Genomic DNA, 19,445 nt, shown 5'->3' with positions numbered 1-19,445 from the left:
TGCCAAATTTTCCAACCCAAAAAAATCCCGGAATCGAAAATTTCAAACCCAAAAAAATCCTTCGATCATCCCCGTCATTAACAAGCCGGAGAACCCCCCCCCCCCCTGGGGGTAGCGGCGACCCCCAAACTTCCTCGGTTCGATGGATAGCCATTTGCTTACTTATGGATGCTCGGCTATGAATTTTTACATGATAAATGGCGGAACAGTGACCCCTAATGCTTGCTTGCTTAGCCAGCTTTTAAGCCCTGCCACTTTAAAATGGTCTCCGCGGTCCCTGCATGATACTGCTATTAAAAACAATTGGCCAAACAAAACAAAAGACAAACAGCACAAAAAATGCCCCAAGCCATGCAAATTTTCTCTGACAAGCTACACTAAACATTTACAGAAAGTTTTAAATTAGGCTTTAATTACCGGTTTTTTTTCCTTGAGGAGACGGATTTGATCACCACAGTAGCAGTGTATCTACGAAACACAACTTCTTATGGAAAGGTGAGCTTTATTACTTTGCTGAGATCTGTAGTTTAGCTTTTCGTATTCCTAACTGTTGTGCGCAACATGTGCTGTTTAAGTGAAATCCTTGAGCAACCTACAGAGATTTATAATTTAGAACGTTACTTCTAGTTTACCTGTTACGAAATGCTGTTTTGCATTGAGACAGATCTATTGAAGTTTAAATTCTCTTTTATCGCTTGATTGAGATTGCGTGTATTAAAAGGTTAATACAGTAGAACCCCAGACCCGGTGACTTAAATTCTGAAGGGAAACGAAAATCAGTTCGAGTTAGCGGGGTTTCGAGTTATCGGGGTCGATTAAAACAGTTAATAATTGATAGTTTACTGACTTTTCAGCAATTTAGTATACGTTACAGTGCAAATTGCAGTGTAAATCTCGTCAGAATCTCTAACACAGCCATACATGTTATGATAAGAGTGGAAAATGGCTGTATATACGTGATCTGTTCGTTGCTCTAATCAATGAACAACCGTGGCGAGTTCAAAGAACCGGAATTCGAGTTATCAGGGTAATTTTGACCTAAATTTAGATCAAGGGAAACGAAATTTAGTTCGAGATAGCCGGGTTTTCGAGTTATCCGAGTTCGAGTTAACCGAGTAAAAATGACTGAAAAGTGGGGTCAAATCCAAGGGAAATGGAAGTTAGTTCGAGTTACCAGGGTTCTACTGTAGTTGTTGTAGATGATAATAGCTTGTTCAGGTTGTAGAGTGTCATTGCTCAGTGCCGAGTCAGAGAGGGCTGTCTTCAAATCAGTATTGAGTGAAAATAGTCAGGCTTTTTGCAGCTGCCTAAAATGATTCACCTTGTGATTTCAGCAGTCTGATGAAACAGTTAACATATTTATAGACGTGTAAATGTGAATATGTTTACTGGAGGGTGAAAGCAACATAAGTTAATTGCAGATTTTTTTATTGATTTTCGGTCGCCATCATGTTGTGCCCCTACACGGGATACCGACTTTATGGCGTTTCCACACTGAGCTCTATAAATTTGTGTAGAACATTTTGACAATTACTCAAGAACGGAATACCGCATAGACTTGAGTCCCAGACAAGAAAATTATCAAGTAATCTTCTATACAGCGTTTCAATTTCTTGACTTCTTTTATTCGATTGTTTCGAATTTGGCGTGAAAGCAAATACCAGCGATTAAATCAAACTTGCGCTCAACAAGCTAAGAAAGTCAAATTGTGTCAAAACTTAACAGATTGTGCCACCTGAAACGCCTTTATCAATATTCTGTTATTTTGTCGAAATGAACTGCATAATTACATAATAAGACAAACCATTTGAGATATGTCAGTATAAATGTATGCGCAGTCAACATATGTCGTATCTTGCCAATTCTAGGTCAGGCCGCCTGTAGTTTTTTTTTTTGCATCTAAATAAACCTTTGTGAAACTGCAGTTCTACGAGTACCGTAATGATTCGATTTAGCGCCCGGGGCGCTTATTTACTTTTGGCACCTCGAGGGAGGGCGCTTATTCGAGACAGGGCGCTTATTCGGGACAGGGCGCTTATTTAATTTCTTGAGAAACAACCAAATGTATCTAACAATAACAGAAACTGTAACAGTTAGAAATTGTTTAAAGTTCAGTTACTTTTAAAATAATTGTTCATTTTAGCAGTAAATATATACATGAACTGTATGGCGAACGGTCAGGAGTTTATCTAGTTGACGTCAATGACTTCAGTATGGGCAGTTATCCACAATAGGGGCACTTATTAGAATAGGGGTGCTTATAAGAACAGGGGCTTTAATTAGAATGGGGGCGCTTATTGGAATAGGGGCGCTTATTTACAAAAACACATTCGAAGGGGGGCGTTTATTCGGAAGGGGGCGCTTATTTGAAGGAGGGCGCTAAATCGAATCATTACGGTAAATAGTACAATAACTTAGGAAATTTGAGCGCATCTAACTGCTCATTAGATGTCAAGGCCGCTTACGACGTTGGAAATGTAGCTCGTTAATTAGTCTCTTTTGAGAAGTAGCTTGGATGCTCCTAGGATCGTCTGTTGATAGCATTCTTTAGCAAGTGGTTTGCAAAATACAAATCATAATTAGTTGAAGTCCTTATCAGTAAATTATACATGTAAGTCATTATGCAGAAGACGAATCTTGATTTCTGTGCTCAATTACATCGTGCACGTGTTGTTTTTGGTACCCGACCAAACGTAATCGTGTACGGTTGCCCAGAAACAAATATTGATCCGTTGCAAATATATACACCATCAATCAAATTAATTATTAACAAAAGTGTTTTAATATTTTGAACTTCTTTTAAAGCTCCTTTTAACTTCAAGGATGCTGCCGCTATATGAAATATTTTATTGTAATAGTTAAATTCACATAAATGACAATTTTCGTATAGATAAAGGAACAACGCTCTTAAAAGGGTGGCTTATAACGATAAAATTGTTGTTTTACTTGTGAAAATAAATGGTAACCAGTAATGTTTTACGAACGGTAAAAGCTCTATATATTTTGCGAAAGAGGGGGAGGGGGGGGGGGGGAGGTGCTATAAGAGATTAAAATGATATCACTATCAGTTAGGTTACATAATTTATAAAAGTTTACTTTTTAGAAAATAACCAATGGCTTCCATGAAAAGATTTCTTCTGCTTTTTACGTCACTGCTGGTAGCCGCACTTGTAGTCTACATGATTAGCAGCAAAACAGAACATGGAGCTTCCAAAATTCCAGCAATGCCTTCATGGAAAGAAAACACCCGTGCCCATAGCAACAATGTTACTCCTGCTTCAAGGCAGAGACTTCAAAATGGTAAGTTATTGATTACCGTGAGCAGTTTTGCAGGGGCGGATACAGGAAATTCGGAAACAGGGAGTGTTGGTGCGACAACTTAGGGGAAAAAAACGGGGTATTTTGCTTAAAAAAATTGGACTTATTTGTGACAAAAAGATAAGGTACTCACACTCGAGGAGTTGTTCGGTATCTTTAAAGAACCTTACATATTTCGAGCACGTTTTTTTGCATTCTGAGCAACTTGTATCCATTCTGAGAGATCGCAGCATCTTTTAGGGTTTAAATTGGTCTTACCATATTTGGAAGATTTCCAAATGCCAAACGAACATTAACGACTTTTTGGGAAGAATTCTTAAACTTGCCAATGACTTGGTTCATTTAGAATAAGAACAGTTCAGACTCGTCCGTTGTGGTGACGTCATCGCTATTTGCACGTTTGCACATCTGGAATAGATCCTATCTTTTGCAATATGAATAACATTTTTTCTCAGTGGAGAAAGCCTAGTAAATCACTCTTGTCTATACTGTTCAAATAAATTAAAATCAAAATCGTAAAAAAATGTTGTTGTCATTCATCGTGGTAGAGCACAATAATAAAGTATTTTTTTCGTCTGTCTCACGACGTAGTCACGTGTGATGGAGATCGAAACGTTTAGACTGCACACTGCTAGTCTTCATTAGGCGATAAGGTCGACTGGTTATGCGTGAACTTATAAAGCACGCTGTTGCGTTGTGATTGGTTGGTTGGTTGATTTCAACAGCTGTGATTGGTGCTTTTAGATCCTCGCTGTTCTGGTGTGCCGTTGTTCCCTCGGCGGTCCGCTGTCGTACAAGTCTCCTGTTGTTGTGTTTTTTGATCGTGGGCATCAATGTTTATACGCAATGGCTGTCATGTTGCTGTGACCTATTTTGAGTCAAGCATTGGGACACGTTCAAACTAACGCCGCTTGTTTAAGAGCAGGCTGCAACTCATTCCACAGAGAGGTCGCTCTATAATACATTACAGGGTAAATTAAAAGATTGAAGTTATAAAACCAGGAGTAACAAACTGTCTGCTTATTTCTTTCAGAGGAAACTTCTTCCCTATCTTATGCGGAGAGACTGTTCAAATTGTACGATGGAGTGGAGACGTTTGTAATGTTTATTGGATACCCTCGTAGTCGTCACAGCATAGTGGCTTCCATGTTGGATGCACATCCAGAAATTATCATCCCACATATGTACAATGTGTTAACTAATTTTAGAAAATTATTTTATCAGTCATCGACACTTGAAAAAAACCTGGTGAAATATCAGTTATTTCTCGCCATTCATCAGCAATCCACCCTTGAAGCCATGTTTAGCACTAATGCTAATCCTAGCTACCAACTACGGAACAAACAGGGTTACTGCTACCATGTGCCAGGGTCATGGCAAGGAGGATATCAAGAGAGAATTAAGGTAAGGTAATCATATATTTATTAGTCTATCCTTTAATAAAATTTTTCTTTATTTTTTTCATTCTTGCCTGCTAGCCTGTCTGCCTGCTAGCCTGTCTGCCTGCCTGCCTGCCTGCCTGCCTGCCTGTTTGTCTGTCTGCCTGCCTGCCTACCTGCCTGCCTGCCTGCCTGCCTGCCTGCCTGTTTGTCTTCCTGCCTGCCCGCCTGCCAGCCCGTCTGTCTGTCTGTCTGTCCACTGTCTGACTCTCTGTCTGCCTGCCTGCCTGCCTGCCTGCCTACCTGCCAGCCCGTCTGTCTGTCTGTCTGTCTGTTCGTCTGTTTGTCTGCCTGCCTCCCTTTTTGTCTGTCTATCTGTTTGTCTGTCGTCTGCCTCCTTTTTCTTTTCTCTTTTCTTTCTTCCATTCTTCCTTCCTTCCTTTCTTTTTTTCTTCCTTCTATCCATTCATCCATCCTCCCTTCCTTTCTTCAGTCATGCAGTCAGTCAGTCAGTCAGTCAGTCAATGAAAAGTGGAAAAATAAATTTCCTTATGCTGCGTGGCACTTATAAAGTACAAAAGTATAATTAAGTTCTTACTAAATGAGTTGAAAGTGCCTTTAAATTAGTTAAAAGTTCCAAACGTTTCGGGCTTAGCCCTTCATCAGGGGAAAGTCAAGATTTCAGTTAGTCAGTCAGTCAGTCAGTCAGTCAGTCAGTCAGTCAGTCAGTCAGTCAGTCAGTCAGTCAGTCAGTCAGTCGGTCGGTCGGTCGGTCGGTCGGTCGGTCAGTCAGTCAGTCAGTCAGTCAGTCACTAGTTCACTCACTTACTCGTTTGTTTGTTCGTTTATTCATTCATTCATATCCTTTTCCTTTGTATTCCAGGTTATCGGTGTCCAAAGCGGTGGACTCACAGCGTAAACACTAATAAAACTCAGGAATATGAATATTTTTGAAGAAATCAAACAGATTGTTCAAGTGCCAATCAAATTCATCCACGTCACCAGAAACCCCTTTGACAACATATCAACCATAATGCTTCGCGCCACAGATTCACGTGACGCTGTTAGAGAAGATGGAGTAAAAGTGAGGAGGAGGTTTTGACGTCTTCTCATTAGCTAAATCCTCATGCTAATTGTCTTCATTACTCAAATCTATAACAAAATTCGAGAATGTTTCGTAAGGTTGTTTCCTTTTTCGAATTTTTACAGTATTTATGGCAAACACTACTGCCTAATAGTACTTACCAGTTACGTTTAGTAGGCCGTTTCCGAGTTACCATTTGCCTTTGTTTCAAAATGAGTCTATGTGCGAAACCATTCAAATAAAAATGAGTTTGATTTGCAATAAAATGGACCTGTAGGTGAAACTCATTTTCCTATGAATGGTTAGCACGTAGACTCGTTTTGAAACAGAGGGCAAAGGGTAACTCGGAAATGGCCTATTCCTTTACTTTTCAACAGATAGAAAACAAAGAAAAGCTGGATGCATCGATTAAGTGGTACTTTCAACTGGCAGCCTCTAACCAACGCATCAGGGAGCGGTACGGAGATGCAGTCCTTGATATCCAAGGACATGAAACAGTGCTAAGACCCAGAGAAAACGCTGCAAAGATTGTGTGACCATTTGGGAGTCACGTGTTCTGAGGATTACTTTGAAAAATGCATTAAGATGCTGGATGGAACTCCTTCAGTTACCAGAAACAAAGTCGTTTGGACGGAGGAGCAGAAGGAGCGCGTCACAAAAATGATGAAAAGTTACCCTTTTATGAAAGAATATTCATTTGAAAAATATCCTAGCTAAGTGTCAGTTTACTAATATTTTACACCGTTTTAAGGTGGCCTGTGGGTATTTATGAGGCTCACAGTTTCCTTTTTTTAAGCGCGTTTTAATACGGAAAAACGTGAAGCGGTTGCTTAGATATTTGAGAATCTGGAAGAATTAATCTTAGATCATGTAAAATCATATTTCAAACGCGATTTGTTTAAGTTATGAGCGACGTTCGGAAGCCTTCGTTTTTAATAAAATGCGATTATTTTAAAAATGCCACGGTGAATTTTTTGTAATTAACTTAAAAACGCTGCCAAACGGTTAAAGTCTACTCACGAAAACTTACAGGTGAATCCACTCCGTAGGTTTTCTGAACGAGCGACATCTTTATTTTGCCTTTAAAAACTGTTGTGTTATGCATCTGTCTTGATCGTTGCATAAATGTGATACTTATAATGAGCCAGTACCAGCCAGTTTGGAGGCTGATATGTCACCTTATCTTGTGTGTAAATGTTAAAGAGATCGTATATATACATCAAAATATTAGCAGTCAATAAAGATTTTTTGGTTTCAGCTAGATGGTTTTTTCATTTTCGTTGATTGTCGTTGTAATTTTGATTAACGGCAATCGTTAGTTGGGGTTCGAACTTCAGAACTTTCAGAGTTTGCGTGTAACGTAATTGAAGGGCACAGTAAATCTATTTAAAAAAAAAATTAAGTCCTTACACCCATAGTGCACCTCTGAATATTTTTTATTCAAATAATAATCCTATGTAAGGTTGCTGTTGTTTAAGGGACGTTGGGTAAACTACTATCAAGTCGACCCCAGGGAGATTCCCATATGAAAGGAACGGGGATGCTCGTCGGAAAATATGAATTAACCCCTAATGAAGACGAATCTGTTTGTGGCTCAAGCTTCTTTGGACCCCTTGAAGAGATTGACCTTCTTTCATGTTTGATCGGTCTAGACAGCCAACATGGTATGACGGCATCTTTTATTTATTCACGTGCTGCCCTAAACAAGAGGCTTTGTCCAGAACACCCTAATTGAGACTAAAATTCATAATTTAGGGAAGTGGTCATAACAAGTATACTCGACGAAGACCCACCTTGTGTTGGGGTAGGGGGGCTATGCAAGACACCACATGTCTGTTTATCCAAATGGACAAAATTTATTGGCCTCAAAATTCAAGTTAAGACTTTCATATAAGGCGTGCATGAAGCTTGCATTGCTGGAGAAATGGCACAAGGAGGTTTGAATCTTTTTCTTAGTTTCTACTCCTGATAGAGTGGGGGTTATACAAGACATCATATTTTAAGGTGGGGAGGGGTGGGGGTACATGAAGAGACCACCTGTCTGTTTGCAGAGTGGTGGTTCCTGCCCGAGTACGATAATTTTGACCATTTCCCTAACTGTGACACCGCTAAGCAAAATGAATGGCGAAAAATTCGCATAGAAACTGATTCTTGTGAATGGTAAGTACCCAATATCACAACTCGTACAGGATCTATCACTACAACGTACTTAAATACTTTTAAATTGCCAATTAAGAAAAAAAAGTTAAAATAACTGTAATTAAAAGGTATAGGTTGCATTGATAAGTAAAAAAAGCAAGTAAATACAATCACTTTTTACAATTTCCTATTTCAGTCAATACTTTGAAAAAGGCGATTGAGAAAATTTGATTATCTCAAAATTGTTGAGTCTCATTAAAAATTTTCATCCTTGCATAAATTTATATACAGTTTCCAAATCTAAACAGCTCATCTGAAACATGTCTTTTATATTTGTGCTTGTCGTTTCCAGAAAATTGTTAATTTCATGTGTAACGAAGGTCGAAAAATGTTAAATGACTTCTCATCCTAATATTATTTTGCGCGGCAATGTTCTTTGTTGTGCATTCAAGTGTTTTTGTATTGAAAAACACAGCCAATACAATGTAATCCCAGACTATCCTGATAAAAAGTTTGTTCTAAGAAGCGAGGTCGCAAGTACAACGCTCTGGCATCCCATACACGTCTCTCTTTTTTCGCAAATCCATTTCTTTGAAGTACTTGACACAATTGCTGAACTAAATCTTTCGCGTAAGACGTGGAGGGTAATTGTCGCTGGATCAGTTTTTGATATTGTCTTCAAGTTTACAGTCTAAAGGAATTGATATCCTTTTTATTCCAAGTGTGTGTGTTTCCCAACGGCTTTAAACTTGTGAAGAACTTCGCAGTCCGTTGACTGTTATGGAGCCTGTATGGGGCATGCCAGGTAGTACAGATAACAGTTGACAGGTCCCGATCTCTTACATACGCATTTGTACTCGTTGAGATTCGACTCCGTTACCTCCAAGTTAGATTCTCCGCCAAAATCTGTTGAGCAAGATGCTGAAACAACTTTAATATCCTGTGGAGGAAACGAAGCCAAAAAGTTAACAAGTAAATCTACAATCTAACCTGAACATGACATTTTCAGGTATTCAGCTTTTCTTACACGAAAGCAAAATAAATTACAGGAAAATGCAGGACTCCAAAAATGTTATTTTTTCTTAAAGAAATTCAAAGGAACCAAGATTTTAACGATATCAAGAGAATCTCTAAAACGACTACATCATTGAATAATACGAGGGTCTATAACATCTCTGTGAGTGTCCGAGTTATTAAACTCTGAGTATTACAGTGCCGTTTTAAAATCCCCAACGGCAAGGCGTCCGCAGTCAACTATGCTTTTTTTTTCACCGCCGATGCTTATACCTTGTAGGAAAGTATTCACTTTAAGGATCGATTTTCACCACTTTTTACCGACATTTTTGGTCTAAACAAAACGTTATTTTAATTACAAGTGCTTTGATTAGTAAAACTTTGACCTTTTAACGTCAATAAGCCGAATTCTTGATAGCTGCAGTTATGGTTTCATATCTTTTTATTTTCTTCAGTTTTTTAATACAAAAAGGCTATGAGTTTTACTAAGAGCAATTTTAACTTGGGGAAAAAATTGCTTTCGGAAAATCAAATATTAAAAAGTTACTGAAATGTCTGTACCAAAGTTACCTTCCAGAGTCGAATAATGCCCAATCGATGCCAATTATATTGTCATCACTACTAGTTTTGATAGTAATATGCATGTCTTTACTATTTGCTAAGCAATTCATTTCCTTACTGGAAAAAACTTGAAATTATTATTTTGGTCAATTAATCAATAACCGTGTTCTTTAGTATTGGTAACACCACGAGTGATATTTGAAAATTCCCTCAAAATTGCACGAGCCTTAACGACAATACAATCTGAAAGAAATTTCACATATCACGAGAATTGTAAATTGTTAATTCCTCTAGTTCTCATACGATTACTAGTTTATTGCATGATAGAGCGAGAAAATTACCAAAGCGCGTGCCGTGCAAACGGCAAATTAATGATAAAATTTGCCTGCTCTCATCTTATCAAGATAAAGTAATTTCCTCAGTCTTAAAATAACTCGTATAACACAGCCTTACTCACCGAAGTATCACTTGCACTTGCAGTGGCGGGACTTTGTGTGTTCAATTTCGAGACTTTCTTCTGTTCACACCAGCTGAAGTTACCAATACCACTCGGTCCTGAACTTCCCTGGGGTCCGGCAGGCCCGGGATCCCCATCAACTCCCTGAATTCCCTTGGCGCCTTTAGCACCTTGAGCTCCTTGAGAGCCATTGGTTCCAGGGAAACCGTTCACCCCAGGGATCCCTTTGTCTCCCTGGGGCCCGTGAGGTCCTTGAGACCCCTGGGGTCCTTTAGGTCCTACCGGTCCTGCATCTCCTATTGGTCCTTTTGAACCATTTTCGCCTCGCTCTCCCACGGGACCAGGAAGAGATATTTTAATATTCACCTGAAGATAACGAAATTAAAACTTTTGAGACAAATGGTCACAGTGCAATCACAGTGCTAGTAACTAGTATCTGCAATAAAACTACATGATTTCCAATGTGGAGATAACTTGACAAAACCTCTTCCGAAAACTGCCTAAATTGAACGAGGCACTCGTAAGCCAAATTTGACAGTCCGTGGTATTCGTTTGATTCAAAATTTTTAATCAAATCACAAATAAATATTAATTCCAAACTGGACGAGTATGCACAGTTGAATCCCGATAACTCGAACCCCAAATAACTCGAACCTCCCGCTAACTCGAACCTTTTCCGATTCTTCTCCGGATCATTTTCTTACTAATTTTGTCCTTGATAACTCGAACTCCCAATAACTCGAACCTTTTTCGATTTCCCTTGAAGGTTCGAGTTATCGGGATTAAACTGTAGTTGTATTATGCTTTGCTCCACGAAATAAATGCTATTTAGAAAGTGTTAAAATTACTCGTCAACACTCTGACATGCACAATAAACACCACTTGCTAAGATAACTTTAACTTGTCTGTAGAAAAGCTTTTCAAGCATAGTTGTCAACAAAGAACATTCTTGTCTATAGGGGCTCTAACAGTTAATCCACTGTCCCTCCCAATAACCCAGGGCCGGGTTGTTCGAAAGACTATTAACGCTAACCCAGGATTAAAAGATGATCAAGATTTTAAATTCTCTTGTTTTAAAGGGTTTCCCAAAGCTAATATTTTGGTAAGTTTGAGATTGGTCCATGTCAAAACTGTGGGACAGACAATATTATCAGAAACCCTCAACGAAATTACATAAAATTGAAATCAAATTTCACGCTAATCCTGGATTAGCTTAATCGTGCTTTGAACAACCGGGCCCAGGCTTTATAACCCACCTGTTCATTAATAGTGTTATTCATAGCATCAATTGCCTTGTCGAGGGCGTCGTTGTATTTTTCAGAGGTTTGTTTGATCTCAGCTAACTGTAGAAATTAGAAAAAAAAAACGGATTTACAAAATTACCTAATAAAAATAAATATTTCTATGACTTTTCCTTTGAAAATTTTAAAAAAAAATAAGGTATAACTTTCACCTTATTGTGTCTATATTTTTGGGTTTACTATGATCATAGTAAGGCAAACAAAAACTATATGAGGAACGATAGCTATAGACCTGCTGACAAGCAAGCTGATTACTGTGTGATAAAACAGTACAATCAATAGTACGTTTTCAACGACAAAATTAGCTCTTTGTTTTTGTTACCTTGTTGGTAAGCGTTGCGTTCAGGGCCTGGAGCCGAGTGAAGACGGGTCCATGGTCTGGATTAAACTGTTGTACTGAATCATTGACCTGAGAAAAGACAAAATTGAGTTAACTGATGGAAAACTAATATTTACAACAGTGTACATTCAGTTTACCGCAACAGCGCTGTAGAAGACAAGACAAATCCCATATAGGTAATGTGCGACTCAAATGTCCGTGAAAGCAATGCTTAACTGGAACTTTAAAAGTGGAAGCACGGCGCATTACACATGTTTCTCAGAACGGTTTAGGCCGAAATGAAATCCTAGTACATGACCCCTTAAATAATAGCTACAAGGTGGTTTCAATTTTCCATACCAGAGGAAACTCGTTAAAGTGTTACCATGCACTATGAGAAGCACATTCAGGTAGCACCATTTATTTTGCTTTCTTTGTCGCAGTGAAAAAATAAAGTTTTTTTCTTTCTAAATTTTTTGTTAATTTTTTGAGAGTCTAGGGATTCTATTTCTGCAAAAAAATGGAAGAAGCTTATAGCAATGACATTTGTGGTAGAGCCAAAAAGAAACGCCGGACAATTGTAGTGGGGAATGCTGGGATGGTCCTTTTTTTCAGAAAGGAGCAGGTTGGAGTATGGCAGGTTTATCCTCTAGGTACGTTTCTATACAATTGAGCCAAGAGTTCAGGATCCGGGCTCCGGTGATTCCCTTGAAGACACAGAAAGTTTCCTTTCAGTAAACTCTATGAATGAATCCTTACATGGTCGACAACTGCGTAGAAATTATCGGAAAATTCGTTGACGGCGTCTAATGTGGAGTTGAATTCCTTCTTGGCTTCCATTAGGGCGTCTTTGTTTCTTCCTGAGTCTTGTAATATTGATTCCTGCAAAACAAACACAAACACGTTGTGTCAGAAGTTAGAATTATGAACTTCTGGTGTGTCAATATCAATTTTAATATTATGCACAAAAAAAATTACATGTATGTACTAGAACTAGTTATCTGTTCAGTAGCCATTCAATTTCTTTCATCAGTTCCTTCATTCCTGGAATCTCACAAAATGCACTGAGACAATTATACAAAACGCATCACTTTGACGTTGAAGACGAACACGCTTCTCAACTATTCCTTCCCACTGGAATTCTCCGATATAAGGGTTTTGTGGAACCTCGGCATTTTACTACCTTGCAAATAACCCCACCAGCGTACTCCCTAATGCTATTTTTAGTTTTGTCCATTAATGGCTGGTACTTATATGATCGCCCCAATCATTTCTATCGCATCGATCGATTGCAACCGACTGAGGCGATGGTAGGCGATGAAAGCGATCAGGGGGTTCTCGTATGATCGTCCCGATCTCCCTGGTGTGAGCGAAGGCCTACGAAATACAATCATTTTAGCCCTAGATCCAATACAATGACAGCATTCAAAAAAGGAGCAAAACTTGTGGCCTCCTATCATCTCAGTTATTGCAGTTTTGCGACGAAGAAGGGAACGAGAAGCTAGATAATCACCCCGAAATTGGAAACTGTGATGATGCAATCTTACCGCTTCTGCGTGGAGGGACGAAATATTAGTTTGAAGCTCCTCCAAAATGTCGTAAAATGGCGTCAGGTCCATCGAAAATGTGTTTGTCCGTTGAGATGAGTTGTTCTCTGCTGTCTGTTTGCTTCGCTGGGTGTTAGCTGAAGTACCTTAAATAGATAAAAATAATAACGAGAAGAATGAGACATCACGTCTTTTGGACGAGTTCGACGCACTAAAAAAAGATTTATAAAACTGTAAAATCGAGGTTGTTTGAAAAATAACTTCAGTACTGAATAAAACTGTCAAATCAAGGAAATTCGAACTTCGAAGTTTGACTTCATAGGGACACACCTTAGAACGAAATGAATAAAAATAAACTCAAAAACAAAGCAGGCTCAAAGTGACCTGTTTTTTTCATTATATTTTTAAAATACATATTATGGACCTTGGAAAGGAAATTTGTTCATTCAAAAAGGTGGCCAACTGATAACTAGTATGGCCATGGGTAATATCCTGCTTTTTAATCTTGGCACGAATTTTATGGACAACAGAACAATCTGGTAAAATATGGTCCGTTAATATTTGCATGCATCGGCTGACCTGTCAATTTTAAATCATTAGTATTCTATTTATCGTTTTAATAGCTGTTTGGAACTTGGTTCACGATTCATCTCAGGCTCCATTCTTTTTAAATTATGAGAACCATTTTGATCAAAGCATATTTTTTTGTGGTTTTTGTGGGTCCTTGTTTATGGCGTAAGTGACTGCGCAATGATCGAATGTTACGGTTGGTGGTCATACGTCAAAACATTCTGTTGGTGACGTCATGTATTAACAAGCCTTCGTTTCGCGTCATTGAAGATACTATCTTAGTTTGGAGAGAGTAAGATAAAAATGCTGACTGAAAAAAATGGGAGTTTATCGGCTTAACAAAGCCTTTACAATCCTTTATTTCTATCTAATATGGAGTATTTTTGAAATAAGCTTTGTTTCAATTACCGAATGGGCATTTTGAATGTGATCGATGAATTTTTGCTTTGGTGGTTTGGGTGTTTTTGCAGCAATCTATTGCCGAAGCTGTTTATTTGTAAAAGTTCATGATCAGTGAAGATTGTCAACACTCCTTTATAGCGATTACTTTCTGCGTTTGCTACTTGGAGTAAACTGAAATGACCTTAACTTATTTAAAACTTATTTAGACTATTTAACCTGCCTTGGTGAAGCCAGCGTGTAAAATAAGAAATGTCTATTAAAGACGGAAAACGCCAGGACTTCGAGCATAAATTGGACCAAATTATGTACCAAAATTATTAACATCTTATTACAAACTTCTGTGTTACTGTTTCAAATATATTATCAAAAGAAATCATTTCTAACAACACCAAACATTAAAAACAAATTTCGAAGTTCCACTGCTAAATTCCATAATAGACGATCTTACAAAATAGCTTTACGTGTGATTTTACCTGTAGTTTACATGGTTTTTTGTGAACTTTGAAATTAATTTTCTCTGGCTCTGATACCAAACTGTTGGTGGTGTTATCACGGATAATTACTTGCATCTGTAGCTTTTAAAAAGGGTAGAAAATATCGCAATAGGATATAAATTATTCTGGTACTCCATTTTTGTCCAACTAAAATTAATATTACTCGATTTCCAGATGGATTCCGTCTCAGCTTGTCACAGATAAGAGCAGCCTGCTTTATATAATCTCTTGCTTTTTTGAGCAGATACAAGTAGTATTGCTCAATGACCTTAAAACGCTCAAATTTTCAATGGCTGACACTGAAACACAACACCGTGCTCTCAAGAGAATCCGGGACCCCTCTCAGATAACGCACGTACAGAGCTATATGTGCTGCTCATTAAAACACTTGTTCAGGGACGTTTCCGTAGCCTTTGCCGATGTGGTTTGCTTAAACACCCTAATATCAAGCAGAAACGTAGCTTCGCAGTCGTGCAATCATGCATGCCTGCTTTGAAGTTGTTGCAAAGCGTATATAGATAGTTTGAAATACAATCAGTGCTCTGAGAGTTTCTTTGTTTCACTTTTCTTTCGTTCGTCACTTTAATTTGATGACGCTTGGTCAGTAAAGTTCAATTGTGCGATGACACTTCGGAGTATTAGCAGAGTTAAACTAAACACTGAGGTCGACTGAGTGAATTATACCGTAAACAAACTTTAAAGAGCTCACTGCAAGATGTATCACCGTCTTGCTGACGGATTAATTGCGGTACTGCAATTGTATGAAGCCCAAAGAATTAAATGCGACTTTGTTGCAACATTTTAGCGAAGCTTTACTGATCAAGATAACGCGGTACCCTGAATGATATGAATTTTCGAATGAAAAGATTTAACACTGAGTATTAAGAAGAAAATCAGAAACGCGCTTATATAAGCGTCTTCGAAAAATATTTCCGCAACTAATTTAAAATATTTTCTTTTACTCGCGAAGGTTTATTGTTCATACAATTAATCAAATCATCACTTCATTCGTTTATAGATATTGCGTATATGATATTTAGCGACAATCGAGTTTTGTTAAGCGTAATAGTTGTAAACAAATGGATCTAAGCGGGCGTAGATTAAGCACTCACAGCGCATCGCAGGCTACGCAAAATTGATCAACAAAACAATTACCTCACCTGGGTTTTTGCAAGCTGGGCAGCGATCTGGTCCCAATATTCCGAGGATTATTAAAATCACTAAAGCTAGGGCGCAAACCGAGAAGAACAAAACGAAAAACTGGAGTAAGCGATGAATGCATAATCCGCTGGAACATTCGTGTTTGTTGTGGAAGTGACTTGATTTTCCGCGTCCGTTATCTTTGCTGGGCTTTTCTTGTCGCTTTCCAGTTTTCTGCCCTTTATTATTCTTTCGAACTCCTTGTTTAAGCTTCTCTGTTTCTCGTAGGACAACATACGAAGAATCAGAGCTAAGACGCGGTCTCGTATTGGAGAGTTTATACTGTTTCGATTCAAGACTGTCTTCGGGTGATAAAGAGCGATCAGCCATTACATTCACGAGCACTCATAACTTGGAGTGAGCCAACATAGAGTATCGATCTCAAGTTTAACTAAATCTGTCACCATCCACATAAGCGTTGAATACAGTGTACGTGCCCATAGGTCTTTCTTGAAAGGAAAACAAAATATTTATCCCATCCACGTGGTAATAATATTGTGTCTTTCCTGAACACAGGCATCTATCGTATGCCACTGGAGAAATAATGAATGCAAAACCCGCCAAAACGGCTTAACGGCGATTGGCTCATAAGGTCACAGGAATGCAAAACAAGAAATTAGCCCCAGGGCTTTCAGTTGGACATATTTTTGACATCTTGTCTCTAATAGAGATCATGTAAATAAGCAGATTAGGAGTCAAGAATGGTCCCTCAAAATGTCGCAGTGCTCGCAATGCTCGCAAAATTTTAGTGGGTGCTCGTTTGCTCGTGCTCGCACATTTTTACAAGTGCTCGCATGCTCGGTTTTTAGTGGAGGTAGGTTTTTGAAAAGTGCTCGGTGCCGGCAAGGCTAAGTTTTGTCAATGCTCGTGCTCCCAAAGAAAAACGCTGTGCTCGCATGCTCGCAAATGCTCGCAAAGACCATTTGAGACCCCTCAGATTGTTGATAGTCTTGAATCCGGAGGGAAAAAAAAGAAAAAAAAAACAAACAAACAAAAAACAGGAAACTCGTATTAAATTTCGTTCGTCATCCCACAAAGGAGGCTTATAAATAAAATCTGCTAGCACAGTCAAACTTCTAATTTAGTACCGGAATTTCACTTACTTTTTTGCAGCTTATAAAAATAAACGTCTGTACGGTAAAGAAAACGGTTTACATGTATCATAAAACAAAATAAAGATAGCTCTAGCTTACTCTTTTCATCTATCTGGGACACTTTAAACCGGATATGACCTATAAGTTTGGATAGAGGGGTGGTCTGGGAGCAACGCGCACTTCCTATTTGGAAGATATGTCAGCTGCAGAATGACGAATGACAACATCGTTTACTGATTAAAGTATATCTCTGAGTATGGTTCCTTAAAAGCCTTTTTTTGCTAAGTTAGGTTCTAAGCCGACAGTAGGGCTTTCTCTTGTTGTGATGATGTTGTGCTGACGATTAATTCTAAGTCAAAACATCATGCCAAAGTATGTATTTGTTCAAGCTCGCTGGCGGTACTTAATGGTAGAAAAAAACATCAACATAACATACACTGAACAACCTGCCACGGCCTGCCGAACCAGCAGATACGTAACTTATCAGTCCGAGCAGTGGTCATTTATGTCTAAGTGTCTGACATCAACAATTTTCTCAATTGTGCATCAAAATCGTGTGCGCAAAGTTTTATGTATAATTCTACTACGGTGACACTAACTCATCTTTAGGCCAATTGTAAAGTCATTTAGTGTATATAGCGTTTTCGTCCTTATGTTGGTCATTAAGCCTTGAATTTTGTGATTTTTTTTAGGTCCAGACGACGCTATGATATGTTTGAATTACTATCGTTTTCATAACTTTTTTGACTTTCATATATTAGTATTATACAATGAATAAAGAAATGCCGTGTTTACCCTGTCCCTATAGTAAATGAAAGCTAACTGTATTTTGCGGATAGCAAACAAAATCTGCTTATGAACTGGTTATGAAGTACATTGTCTATTATTTGAATGACTATTTATTTCAATGTTTTTTTTAAATCTTGTAGTCAGATCAGACTTTGTTTCGATATTGCTTATGAAAATCGAAAGTGCAGAGTACTGCGAGAGTCACTTGAATACTGGCGGATAAAAAAAAATGAACTGTCATAAATCTTCGTTGGGTCCTACAAACAGTTCGCTCGTTGAATTTCGTATAGCAAGCAGTTGCAATTCTTTTCTTCGGAAGAACAAAACAAGAAAGCTCAGTTTTCGAACTATTCTTAGACTAAGTAATGAATTTGCATTTAAGGATTCTCTATTGAAACACCGCATACCGACAGAATAAATTTTAAAACTTGCGAACCGAATTATAGAATAGTAAAATCGTGCTTACCTGAAGAATCACAAGAACAGTCAGGACCGACTTTTCCCATCATCAAAAGAATAGCAAGCAATAATGCTATGGCAGCCACGAATACGATAAGAAACATCAAAACAACACGAATTATGCTATCTCTTCGTCTCCTTTGTCTTATATGTTTCTGTGAAGTTTGCGAATTCGAAGTCTGTGTGTCCTTTCTGTTTCTTGGTTGTGTGGCGGGTCCAACGTTGTCATACACCACATCATGCCCTCTTCGCTGCTTCGGATTTACCGAATTGTTCGCGTCTCGTTGCAATGTGTTGTAAGTGCTGTTCGCTCCTGCCTCGCCATACATGTTATTGCCGATAGCGTTTATACTTGTGTTGCTTCTTCGATTGATATTTGTTGAACTAGCGGCGCGCGCGAGCGCTGGATTGAGAAAACCGTTTTCGTATTGCTGCGCCATTTGCGAAACAACTTGTTCAAGTCCAACAAACCGAAGAATGATTTTAAAAACGCGCAGGTTTCAAAATTAGGAACGGAAAGTCACAAGACTTGTTCACCTTCAATAACAATTCATTTGCGTATGAACCTGTTTATTAATTTCACGATTCACTGAACAAATACGTAAAGACTCTTAGAAATATAGAGAGAGAACACAAGGGGAACACAACGGCACGCGAGAATATGATTGGCTGATCACGAGATACAAGGACCAGCCCATTAACGTAAAATGTTTGCAGTAAAGGGCAAGTGAAATCAAGACATGAGTTGAAAAGTAGTATTAAACGGGAATTTAAGGATTACTTTATTTGCTCTTTTTCGCAGACGACAATGGAAGTTCATTTTTATGCGTAAACATACAAGCTCTTTAGAAATCCCAGTGGAGCCGCATTTCTGCTCTTGCGAATTGCGGCTTTGTCCTCTTTTGTTTCAAAGTTAATTTTATTTCAAGTGTTGTTTTACATGGACTGACTGCACGTTTTTCTTAAAGTCCTTTCACGTGGCGTCACACGATTTTCCCGTGTAGTAACAGTGGCTGTTTTCACACTAGAAGACGGACAAATCGTCTAGACGGACAAGTCGTCTGACGATTTGCTCGTCTAGTGTGAATTTAAGACGGCTTTTTGACGACTTGTCCTTCCAGACGACCAAGTCGTCCTCAACAAATTGTCTTCCTAGACGGCCAAATCGACGGACAAATTCAGACGACTTGTACGTACGTCCAAAATCACGTCCGTCCCGTTTTCACACTAATATAAGACGATTTGTCCGTCTCTAGTGTGAAAACGGCCAGTGAGAAGCTTAAACCAATTCGTCGCGTAATAAAAATCATCCACTCCT

General features: G+C 38.6%; 1 protein-coding gene and 1 pseudogene across 3 annotated transcripts; one reads left to right on the top strand and one right to left on the bottom strand.

Moving 5' to 3' along the window:
- The first annotated feature begins 423 nt into the window (after window positions 1–423).
- Window positions 424–7,006, top strand: LOC144634628 (uncharacterized; annotated as a pseudogene). The gene is made up of 5 exons (XR_013567222.1): window positions 424–495; window positions 3,092–3,300; window positions 4,352–4,722; window positions 5,581–5,781; window positions 6,159–7,006. The product of XR_013567222.1 is annotated as an uncharacterized LOC144634628 (transcript).
- A 437-nt stretch (window positions 7,007–7,443) lies between these two features.
- On the bottom strand, window positions 7,444–18,676 carry LOC144634583 (uncharacterized). Of its 2 annotated transcripts, none has more exons than XM_078493594.1 (7): window positions 18,135–18,676; window positions 13,120–13,265; window positions 12,332–12,454; window positions 11,576–11,662; window positions 11,209–11,295; window positions 9,953–10,318; window positions 7,444–8,860 (listed from the first exon to the last, which is right to left on the bottom strand). In XM_078493594.1, the coding sequence occupies exons 1-7, from the start codon at window positions 18,565–18,567 to the stop codon at window positions 8,699–8,701; spliced, it is 1,404 nt and encodes a 467-aa protein (XP_078349720.1). In that variant the 5' UTR covers window positions 18,568–18,676; the 3' UTR covers window positions 7,444–8,698. The 2 variants fall into 2 exon arrangements, with proteins under 2 accessions (XP_078349720.1, XP_078349721.1); XM_078493595.1 differs by lacking the exon at window positions 18,135–18,676 and adding an exon at window positions 15,746–16,374.
- Window positions 18,677–19,445: the final 769 nt, after the last annotated feature.

This window comes from Oculina patagonica, chromosome 13 (assembly GCF_052425735.1).
Source record: "Oculina patagonica isolate OP01 chromosome 13, crgOcupat, whole genome shotgun sequence".
Lineage (NCBI taxonomy): Eukaryota > Metazoa > Cnidaria > Anthozoa > Scleractinia > Oculinidae > Oculina > Oculina patagonica.
The sequence above is the reverse complement of the archived record's forward strand: the minus strand, read 5'-3'. Positions and strand labels throughout refer to the sequence as shown.